Genomic DNA, 12,171 nt, shown 5'->3' with positions numbered 1-12,171 from the left:
TAAGTTCAAATAAACACCAGGTGAAAAAACAAAAATGCCACTTATTTTCCCCAATTCATAAACCCTCTAAAATTAATAAGACCAGCACTTTTTGCAGTATACCCAACCTAAAATCATTATTAATTCTGACCTGTTTAACTGTGTGCAGGGTTTTTTTTTCCTTAGTGCACATAGCTATGGTCTATATTATAAAGATTCCTGCATAAATAAATTATTGAAATCGCATGAAAGCTATCAGTTGCAAATTCTACTTCTCTCAGCTTAAAAAGTAGCTAAAAATGGAAGAGGTGGGAAAAACAAGAGATAAGCACATTAACCTTGCCTACTAGTGCTGAATCTTTAAAGCAGTTAGTCACAGAGGGAAGAAGGAATCATTCTGGATGCAGTGCCCTGTCCCTACGTGGCAGGGGAACAGTATTCAACAGCTGGAAGGTGGAGAAACCACCGTTCCAGAAGTTAGGCTTTGCAAGCTTAGCTTGGAGGGTTTTCTCAATTTCGCTTTCTTTGTGATAAAGAAAATTCCTGTTACTATTCCCTTTCCTCTTAGTAAATACTGAAAATAACTGATTTTGAAATCAGAGAAGCCAGCATGATATAAAACCATCTGTAAGCTCAGTCCCTCACTTAAAACTTACCCGTGGCCTTTGTGTCGTCAAGGTCCTCAGGTGCTGATGACCCCACCTCTGCTTAACAGACCTGCGAGGGCTGTGGGGGTCAGCGGAGCGCCCAGCTTGCCCACTGTGTTGCCCACTGAGAGTTCCTACGTCCTCAGAGCCTGTCAGGAAAGCGCTGCTGGGCCTACATTCTTACGTCATCTGAACATACTCCACTCAATACACGGCAGAAAATTCCATTGCCTAAGTTTTTCAAAAGGCAAAGTTCAATTACAATTTTTGATCAGTTATAATAGTGCTTTTTTGCTTCTTATAGTTTTGTCTTTCAAAACAGTTTACTTTAAAACCATAATTAATCAGCCAGTATCTGTTGCATATCTCATTCCTTGCCAAGCACTTATACATCACATCTTCTCTGGTAAAGCTCATAATCTTACTGAGAGATGAAAAATAATCATAGTACAAAGAAAATCATAGTTCAGTGCTTTAACCATTGTTAAATGCCATGATTCTCTTTGTACTATGTTTATTTTTCACTCTCAGTAAGATTGCAAGCTTTATCAGAGAAGATACATAAGGGCTCAGCAAAATGCTAAATGAGTGGTGAAGACACAGTGCTGTGGAAGTTTACACAAAGATGACCACAGAATGGGCAAGAGTGGTCACGGGAAGCTTTGTGGTGAGGACAGAGAGGTAAGGAAACTGGCCAACCCCTTAGTGCTGCTACATAGACCCTCCCACTCAGCCCAGCTCCACACCTTGCCCTGGCCAGCTCCACCTTTGAGGTGGTGAAGACAGTCACCATGACGCTTGCTGTTTTGTTTCTGCTGCCTTCACAAGGTGGAGAGGAGGAAGAAGTACACTACGTGCCTTCCTGTTTGAAGATTGCTAGGTGACGAAAGGGAGCCAGAGGTCCCACCTGGTCTTGTGCTGCCCGTGAGCTTCGGCTGTAGCCCTCAGGAGAGGAAGCTTTGACCAAAAAAGATGTATTGCAAGCATTTCAAGCTAGAATGCAAGGCTTTTCTTCATAGAAGATTGTTGTAGATGCTTAGTTTCTAATCTCAGATACATTTGCATTTAACAGGCTTTTGTGAGTTTAAGAAGTTATTCATGATTTATAGAATTTTTTTCTATAGGAAAATGCTTGTTCCTATTTTCAAGAATGACTGTTATAAATTGGAAAGTATCTTCAACAGGGTTTCAATCCTGACTATACAGTATGATCCCCTGGGAAGCTTAAAAAAAAACAAACAACCTACCTATATGCCCCGCCCACACTTGAATTAGACTGGTACTGGCACTAAGAATCAGTACTTTTTTTTTTTTTTTAAAGCTTTCCAGGGGGATTGCAATGTGTAGCCAAGATTGAGAACCACTGATCTTTTGTCTGGGATTTATACCTAACAAATTAGTACTACTTTTTTAATTAATTGGGCTTCACTCCTAAGTCATTATCAGTAAATTTGTTCAGTACCTAGCTAGTACAGAATTTCTAGTATATAGTTCTTAGAGACCAAGAAATTCGTTTAAAATGACAAATCAGCAAAGTGCCCTTAACTTACCAAACACACAAATCTAAGCCTGTGCCATACACATACATGTAAATATGATCAAAGCCAAGTCTGTGTATGTACAGGTATGTATTATGCATAGGTATAACAACTCTTTCTAAAAGCCTGCAGTTTGTAGCTGTCATAAGCTTTGTGTTTTTATTTTATTCCCATATTATACTAAGTGTACTACCATGTTCTTGAGGCTTATCTCCAGGAGGCATATTTACTTCCTTTCCAAGAAAAGTGGAAAAAAACGTAAGTAGGTAAGCGCTAGAGGTAAATACCCCTTTAACCCTTGTTCCATCATAGATGCCTGATAAATAGTGGAGTGAATCATTGACTGAGTAACAGCTTCCTTTACTATCAAGGAGTATAAAAATTAATTTTAATCTTCTGAGAGATAACCTAGTAGAATTAGCTGGATTGCTACCCTTGGTGACCATGGCCTCCAAATAAGTATCAGTGCATAAAGAAAGGATATTAATGGGATAGATTGCTGGAAATCGGGGGCTATGTGGGAAATAAACCCACCATATCTATATAAATAGCAATCACATTAATAGTCTTGCCAACTGAACCTGGAACATAAAATTATCCTTGTTCTGACCAAAGCAGCTAGAAAAAAACAATTGTCCAAATTGTTTGAGTGATGGTCTGTTGTGCAAAAAGAGAGAGGAACCTGAAGTTTTTAAAAAATCAGCTCAGACTAGTGCTACAGGAATTATTTTTGTCTCTTGGATATTACCGCTTCAGTATGTGTAATAGGAGGCAGGGTCACATCAGCAACTCTGTTGATTTAGAACCAGCACAGATCACTTAGCCTCTTGTCTCAGTTTTCTACTTTAATGCTCTTGGGGCTTTGGCCTATAGGGTTTTCAGTTCTTTTTCTTAGAAGAATTAATACTGTTGAAATGAAACATTCTAGATTTGTCAGTGAGTTTCCTGTATAAAATGTGTCTAGGTGCCAAATATTTATTGATTTAAGTGTTCAAGAATATAGGAGAAGCCTCTATCACTTTCAAGCTTGTTTTGTAGTATCCAAAGCTGTAACTATTTTGTGACAGGAATATACACTGCAAGAACATTTTCAAAAGTATATAATGATAATATTAGTAAGAAATTCCCTTTTATTTTTCAAGTAACATAACAAATTCATTATTTACTATTTATTTCACACATTTGAATTTTCAAAATAACCTTTACTATATGACATATTTCTCTATGTCCAGCTGAATTCTTGGCTTGAATTGGGTTTAGACACTTTTTTATTTAAAGTCTTCCACTAATAGAGGATATTTTCGTTTTCTCATGAATGCTTTTCATTTACTTACTATGACATCAGGTAGTGAATCTAAAAGAAAATCGTCAAAATTCCCAGTATATTAGCTCAATTTAGTTCTTTATTTTTCTCAAAAGTAAGAAGTCATGCGCTTTTACTAAAGACTGCTGTACCATTCTTTACAATTAGAATGACAAAAATGACATTTTTATCATAAATGCATTTTTACAGATGAGTTGAATTTATCAATGAAAGAAAAACAATCTCCTCTTTCTTGTTTCCTTTCACAGGCAGCGATACCATCTTTATCCAAGTTTCACTGCCCCATGGCCCAAGTTAGTATATTTGGTTTAAGACTCCTAATTCTTGCTTTGGCTTTAAAAATTAAACCACGCGTCACCTTCCCTGCTAAAACTCCTCTTGGGCCTGGTGGCCTTGATAGCTTGCTTGCAATACCGTAGCAGTGAGGGCTTCACTTGTGCTCTCTTCTGATCATAAATGATTTGCTTCAACTCAGATACTTTTCATGCTTTTTGTAAAACCTGTTTTCTCTTTCAAAAGAACATTATATGGGTGACTTCCACATTTAACCATTTCTCTTTTCCAACTGTAGAGTTCTAAATATATTTTAATGCTCAACTTTAAAAAAAAAAAAAACAGCAAGAGCATGCATGCGCCTGTGGGAATGCTAGTGGCTACTGCGGTATCAGAATCACAAGATACACTTAGCCTGGCGACGGCACAGACTCTAGGCAAATGACTCTTATTTGACTTTAGAACAACTGTCTTATCACTGTAACTACTTATACAGCCTAAATATTCATCACTGTTGAGCAAAATAAAGTTCCACTGTAGACATTTGCTTTTATTTTTCAAGTCAACTAACAATTCACCAAATGATTCCGTAAGTTTTAAGCTAATAGATTAGTGGTTTTGCTGTCCTTCATATAAATGATTTCAAAATGTGTATGATGGAAAACCTGAGTTATAAGCTAAATTAATTTACTACATAGTCTCTTAAGAAAAAAGGTAGGTGATCAAAATGTTGCTCATTTGAGTATCAGTACACAAAGTACTCTTTAAGTTCTATATTGTTATAACTTTTAATTGACAAAATAAAAGCTGTTGATACTTAAAGGAAAACAAGAACCTGCTAAGTATAACTCTGAATAATCATTTATGTATTTTTTCATCTTTTTTATACTGCGCATAAACTAACAACTTACATAAATGTTGTCTTTAAATAATGTAATTACCTTATGCCTATATTATGCCCTTGTCATCATAAATGTCTATAGGATAAGTTCTAATTAGAAACTTTACTTACCTTTTTTGTGCCAGTTCATCAACTTATTCTTAAATCGGGTTCACTAGATTCTAGTATAATTTCTGTTTTTATCAGGGCTGCCTCCGTCATCTTAAATAGCTCCATCACAATTAAAATTTTTGGGTTAGAGTATGATGAACCTGATTTTCCTCACCCGCCAAGGAGAGCCAGTCTATACCTAAGCAAAGTGAGGAGACCCCTCCCCCAGACATGAGATTCTCTCCCTGGCATCCTTCGAGAGACTACCTGGGGAGAGCAGTTAAGATCAGAAACTAATCCCAAGGACTATCCAGTAAGGGCAGGGAAATTCTATACTAATAAAGTCAGAAAAAGAAAATGAGCCCATCACAAAAGCTTAACAAAATTACCATTCCAAAAGTTTTTAGTGGTTTGCTGTTTCTCCCAGATACCTGAGAATCATATCCAAATAAAAAATCCCAATAATAGATTAACAGTGGGAATGTTATTTTGTTCAAGAAGCAAAATAACGAATATCTTAGGCAGTTTTTTTTCTGAAAATTCTGCTAAGAAATTTCTGCATGCTTTTATAGCAGTTTGCTTTAATCAAGGAAATACTATTGTGTATTGGTTTATTGAACTGCTTTTGATAATTCTGTATGTTTCTTTTAATAAATATAAGCAGTTTCCAGCTAAGCCTTTTCAGGATTAATAGATTAAATAAAATTCCTGTGAACTTTTAAAAAAATGTAACATCCTACAGGATCTGCTTCAGTATCGTCTATAAGTTTAACCAAGGGCACTGATGAAGTGCCCCTCCCCCCTCCCGTTCCTCCACGAAGACGGCCGGAATCTGCCCCCGCCGAATCTTCGCCGTCTAAGGTAAGTAGGGAGTACTGTCATCCGGACACTGGAGTCGTTATGGTTACATTATAATCATGCCCCCCTGTCTAGTTTAGTTCCCACAGGATTAGGCTAACACTTCAGGGTAGCTGAGCTTAACAGAGTATAGACGAGGACTAGATACGGATTTACCCTGAAGTCATGTTTATTTCCTTTCTTCTGAATGTAGTTTTTTTGGTATATTTTCAAAACCCTTATAAATCTAAATTATGGGTCCTGTCAAGGAAAAAACAAGTTTAATCTGTAAAGAATAATGTCTCAAGCAGAGACTATACAGAGAAAGAGAAAGAAGCGAAGAGGTGTGAAGCTTTATGTGAAATCACATTTTAAGTAAAACTTAAACATTACCTATCTGAGCCCTTAATAAATAATAATATTTATATAAAAATAATAAATAATAATAAAAAAAGTAAATCTGACATGCTTTTAAATGGGATTTGCACGACAGTTCTGGGTTGGAAGAGACCTTAAAGGCTTGTAATAGCCATTTTTTCCACTTGTTTAAGCTTCTTTCTTTGTCAACTGTTAACTTGATTTAGTGGTTCTGAATGTCCAGAGAGCAGAGCACCTGGACAAGTCAAGACACTTTGCAGAACATCATAAAATGTTAATATAGTAATTTTAAACAAAATTATAAGATGAACTTATGTTGAGTCATAAATGATTTTATATTAGATTGATAGGTAAGCAGTAGCAAACAACAAAATTTTGAGAAAAATAAAAACTTAGAAAAAAAATCTTAATAAATGGGCATAATCCCCCATTTAAAACATGTGGCAAAACACCCTGATCCACACCTAGGGCTCTACCAATAGTGTGTTTGAAAACCCCAACTTAATTTTTAATGTATTCATGGTACTACATAATTTGCTAATAAATTTGTGTTTTATTCTTTTTCTCATTTGTGTTAGATCATGTCTAAGCATTTGGACAGCCCCCCAGCGATTCCTCCTAGGCAGCCCACATCCAAAGCCTATTCACCACGATACTCAATATCAGACCGGACCTCTATATCAGACCCTCCTGAGAGCCCTCCCTTATTACCACCGCGAGAACCTGTGAGGACACCTGATGTTTTCTCCAGCTCCCCGCTACATCTCCAGCCTCCCCCTTTGGGCAAAAAAAGCGATCATGGCAATGCCTTCTTCCCAAACAGCCCTTCCCCTTTTACACCACCTCCTCCTCAGACACCATCTCCCCATGGCACGAGAAGGCATCTGCCGTCACCGCCATTGACACAAGAAGTGGACCTTCCTTCCATCACTGGGCCACCTGTTCCTCCACGACAAAGCACTTCTCAACATATCCCTAAACTCCCTCCAAAAACTTATAAAAGGGAGCACACACACCCATCCATGCACAGAGACGGACCACCGCTGCTGGAGAACGCCCATTCCTCCTGAGTTGCTCTGTTCCAGGACGGACGTTTTGCTGGCCGTAGACCCAGTGCTGGCGATGGGCGCACTGAGCAAGCCAGCGCTGGGGGGGTTGAAACGACAGCTCCCAACACTACCGACTCTACTTCAGGATGCAGCGTAAGACAACGAACCTTACCCAAGACGTAATTATACGTGAAAATGGCATTCGTTTCAAATCTGGGAAGACCGATCTAAAGGAATTGGACAACTGATTGCACCTGAAGATCGAGGAAAGGGACTTTCCCAGCCAATAGGCAGGAGTCCCCTTTTTGTGAAGCGATCTTTATCATTAAAGGGATGGAAAACACAGTCTAGTGTCCAGCAGGCCCACATGATGACAGCTTTTGTAATTCAAAATATGCACTTTTTAAAAAGAAATCTTAAACAGGGATCTTCATATCTCCTTTGTTTTCCTTTGCTTTTACTCGTCCTACTTTAAAATATTTTCTTACAAATCATTCAGAGGACTGTGAGGAGCGGCTGTGGTGCCTGAGCTCTTTGGAGTCAGGGCCCAGCACTGTGGCAGTCCTGTTTACAGACTATTACAGTGAAGTGAATGGGTACCGAGGCTTCACCAAAGAGGTACTTTTTTTCTTTTTGTTTTTGCTTTCTTTCTTTCTTCTTTCTTTCTTTTTTTTAAGGAGTAATTATACTAATTTTAAGAGCATTCCCCCACCCCCCCTACACAAACAAAACATGGTGGTATTGCCTTCAAACGAGAGAAGTTTTGTGTCATTAAGGTGACAGAACTTTTTTAAAAATGTAACTGTCAAGTATACGATTTACACTTAGGAGACTGTTAATCTATGCTAGATTCTTACTTTCCCCCCTTCTCCCACAAAAGTTTACTGATAATCCATGTCATGGCTCATAGCTGTCCCTCTAACCGGACTCTGGAAACGCAGTCACCTGGTGTGAAAAGGAGCGCTTGCTGGGCATCACTGACACCGTTCATGTTTTACTGATAGTTGAGTAATCAGCATATCTAGAATTACCTTGCATTGCCGAAATCATGTGTATATAGTGAATGTTATGGTCTGTTTTAATTTAATTGAATAAAGATACAAATACTTTGTTTGGCTGGCATATATTAAATTATTATATGGAGAAAATGGTTGATTCTTATTTCTTTCAGTTGAAACACACACACACACACACACACACACGCAAACACTAAGCATAAAAGCACGTATTGTGGTACGCCTTGGTTTCTAGTTCTGGATGTATGTATTTAAAGAATGATCTAAAGTTACAGTTTGGCATGTAGGAAAAAATTGGGTTAGAATAGGATGGGTATCTTTTAAGCAGAACTTTGTAAGTTTTTTAATTTCCTAGGCAACGTGTATACAGTTTGTTAGTTTATATTAAACATTCTACCTTGCTTGAGGTCTTTGCTCTATCAAAACTATTCATAATAGAACATCTGCCTACATCATTAGTATCATAATATGGATTATTCGTTAAGCCTATGTACTGATCGTCTGAGTCTAACCAATACTGTGACTGAAATGCATGCAACTTGTCAAAGAGAAAAAGTTTTATTAATCTCCACTACAATGTCTGTGAAATGTGCAGTATTCCATCATTAGAGAGTCATCAGTTCATCAGTATCTGCATGTGTCCTCAGAATAATGAAGCAACATCTCAGCAATTCTGTTAACCATGCCATTAGAGACATTTTTAGAAGTGCTGCATCATGGTGGAAACCTAGTACTTTAATAATTTCCTGTGATATTTATTAGAGCATTAAATGTACATCCCAGTAGTACAGTATATAGTCCTTTAAGACCAGAATGTTGATTGCATCATCATTAAGCAATCCATCCTATCATATCCTTTCTTATTTGTTAGAGTTGAACCTTTTTTTGTTTAATATCTATACCATTCCTATTATGGTAGCCATTTTTCTCTTTGTAAAATGTCTCCTTTTAAAAGTCTCCCAAAAAATTAATTTCAAATCCACTCTTGTATACAAAGTGTCCATAAGACCATTCATTCAACAAGTGTTTATCTAAGCCTACTACTAGTGCTGCTACAAGTAATCATAATACACATTCCAGAATCCCCCATGACTTTTTATTAGATCAGCCTCATTTCCCCTAGGATTTCCCTTTATATGTCTTATTGATCACTTCTCTTTTTAATTACCCCGCACCCCACTCCAAATGAGAACCTGAGACGTGAGACGTCACATTGGAGCCCATTCGGTATCTCTGGCCAGTGTGTTAGCCTTCAGTAATGCTTTTCAACCCGCCTGATCTTTTAAAGAGGAAAAGCTCAGAATTGGAGTTCTAATTCTACTTATCCGAAAGGGAACCATTCTCCTACTCCAGTGGTTCTAGGAGACCACTTCACTGTGCATCAGTATTGTGGATAGAGGATATTTTTATTCTGAAGTTGACATTTTGGGTAAAAATATTTTCTGCAGTGGTAACTGATTAGAAAAAATCCCAATTGGATGCCCTTAAACAGAGGTGAGAAAACTATCCTTGCCTTCTTCATACATGAAGCATTAACTAGCTGACAAATTTATTCTTTGTAGTAACTAAAATATACTTATTCAGGGACAAGAAGTGGCTGAGAAGAGAACTGCATCACCACAAAATTCTGCTTTTGAATCCGGAACATTACAAGACAGTGCGGCATGACTATTTCTAAACCACATTCCAAAATATGGGACATTTCTTTTAGAAATGGAAATGTTCTTAGAAGGTTCATTATCCTCGGATCACAAAATAAAAACATTTCAAGGTTGAATTTACTTAAGTGGGCTGACAAAACAATAACAATAGAAAGGGAGGCTTTTCACATCTAAGCACTTTTTAAAACAGGAACAGATAAGTGTATGTTTCTAAGTTTATTGAAAGACAGATAATTGACTGTTCCCAGCCCTCCCCATGTATTTTAAGAGTACAAACTTACCAGGAAGTATACAAGCATTAAAAGTTTGCTTAATTAAAGGTTGTTGGGTATCAAGTTATGTGTTTAGTGGGATACCATGCTCTAACGGCTCAAGAATGTTCTAATGGATGTGAATTTAGGAAAGTGCACGCCACTATGAAAACTACCATCAACACAACAGTCCAGTGAACAAGTACTCTCACTTGGAAGCTATATTATGGTTCTAAATTCTTTATGGGTTTTTCCACAAAATGAAAGTTACACAAACCAAAACTTAGCTGGTTATCTATGACCATGATCTTAATTCTCAAGTTTAGCTTACTTTAGTCATGTATTTCATCCTTTTAATGATAGCTTAAATTCAGTTTTAAGTGGCTCGGCAAAACAAATCATGGAAATGGAGGGAGAGGTTCCCAATTTGTTGGTGTTGTATATATATTGGGGAAAACCTTTTATTTCCTCCTGATTTAGAAAGAAAGAAATTTAGCCATTTATTTCTTGGTATTCTGCTGCTATGGGTAGGTTCACTTATTCTTCTAACCTATATTTTATGGCTGTTGTACAAGTGTAGGTCCTGTTGCACGTTAATCTTTACCAGTAGAAGAAACATCACCAGGTTAATACCAGTTTGGCTGAAAGAATTATGCAGTAGAATTATTTATAAGGGAAAGTGATGACTTAGTTTATTTATTCAGTATTTTTCTTTTGAAACATCTCCTTACTAACTTAAAATCATTTCATAATCCCTTATACATGAGCCAATGAAATATTTTGAGCTCTAGCTAAGAAGCATGAAGTCTAGATGATAAATCTAAACAAAAGCACTTGTAACTTGTTTTGTAAATTTCATGCCTTATTTTCCATTTTTGACACCATAAAGTGCATTTTCTGTCAACTGTGAGCAAATTTCCCTTTGCCTTTAATGAAAATAGTGCATTAAATAGCCAATTGCTGCAAAATTAGAAAGCAAGTTAGCTAAAGGTGGATCACCTTGAACTACCACTCAAACAAGATGCAGAGGATGGAAGTCACATGTGGTGTGGCTTTAGGGAGAGTGCACCTGTGCCAGATGCATGCCACTTTCAGTAGCTGCCAAATGTGCCTTTGATTAAGAACATCTCTAATTTTTTTCTTCAGATCAAGTCAGCATTTGGGGGCGGGATCAGGGCAGGGGACCTTGGGGTGCAAATATCTGGTGAAACTCACCAGAGAGAAGCCTTTGTCAAAGTGACATGTATAACTTCAGTTGAAACATTTGTGTATATGTGTGTGTGTGTGTGTTTGTGTGTGTGTGTGTGTGTGTTTGCCTTTGTTTAGTAGCACGGTATTTGCTAAAATAATTGTCCAAAAAATTGCAATGTCAGTCTTACTCTGATGTAAAAACAAAGTGCAGTCTATACATCTAATATGGCCTTTGTACCTAACCATGTTCGTAGGTAATCTTTGTACTCTGTGTGCAGCAGTATTTGGTTTGCATTTAAAGTGAAAATAATGGCTGTTATTTTTCTGGCATTACTAAGATAAACCGAAAAATAATAAAGAAAAATGTCTTACATAGTCCACAAGTGTATCATTTTTGTACGTGTTTATTTTAGAAAGCACTCCTTCCAATATCAGTCGCCATTCTCCTTTTAGCTTGTGCTTTCTGTATAGAAATAGTTTGTTCTTTATCATGGTCTTGCTTTGGAGGCGCTGTTTCCTGGATCATATTATATATATGGAAAGTTCAGTATTTCCTTCTGTCTCAAGCCCTAGGACTGTAGTGAATGGGAGGCCCTTTAGGATGAAAATTAGTACTTTAGTGACCTTGGGTGTCACCCGGATGACGTTTCAAAGGGCCAAGGAGGCATTTGTAGTCTATAAAGTTAAGATACCGCAATACCTTGACAGGCAAGTTTTATCGAGACCTATTAGAATGTGGCAGCCTGACGTTTAGCAATTCTTTCTAGGCTTGGCATAAAAAGATACAGTTTGCGGTTATATACTGTGAAGAATTTTTTTAATGTGAGGTCATTCATGATGAACTACAGAATGTAAAAATTGATGAAAAACTTAGCAATCCAATACCCTTATTTAAAAATTGGAACAAGCAAGGCCTGGAGCAGTGAGATGACTTAGCCAGCGTCCTGTGCCAGTTCGTGCCTGAGACAAGGGACTCAGATTCCTGGTGTATGGAGGACTGCTCTCAGGACTAGCTAAAATTTATTTGTGGTTCCCC

At 37.4% G+C, this 12,171-nt stretch overlaps 2 protein-coding genes across 11 annotated transcripts in view; one reads left to right on the top strand and one right to left on the bottom strand.

Moving 5' to 3' along the window:
• The window catches only part of SOS1 (SOS Ras/Rac guanine nucleotide exchange factor 1), a 142,487-nt gene extending 134,323 nt beyond the window's left edge, over positions 1-8,164 (top strand). Inside the window, exons 21-24 of one of the 10 annotated variants that reach the window (XR_003524509.1) lie at positions 2,370-2,422; positions 3,737-3,781; positions 5,495-5,613; positions 6,546-6,682. Coding sequence is in view for 6 of the 10 variants with exons in the window: in XM_027620861.2 (XP_027476662.1) it covers positions 3,737-3,781; positions 5,495-5,613; positions 6,546-7,037 (656 nt within the window). In the remaining 4 variants the exon portion in view is untranslated. The other 9 variants (XR_003524508.1, XR_003524507.1, XM_027620861.2 and 6 more) reach the window with 9 other exon arrangements.
• Positions 1-12,171, bottom strand: part of ARHGEF33 (Rho guanine nucleotide exchange factor 33) — a 115,446-nt gene that overhangs the window by 23,793 nt on the left and 79,482 nt on the right. The gene's annotated exons all lie outside the window — the stretch shown is intronic.

The sequence above is a fragment of the Zalophus californianus genome, chromosome 8 (assembly GCF_009762305.2).
Source record: "Zalophus californianus isolate mZalCal1 chromosome 8, mZalCal1.pri.v2, whole genome shotgun sequence".
Classification (NCBI taxonomy): Eukaryota; Metazoa; Chordata; class Mammalia; order Carnivora; family Otariidae; genus Zalophus; species Zalophus californianus.
This window is presented reverse-complemented; position numbering and strand designations above follow the sequence as displayed.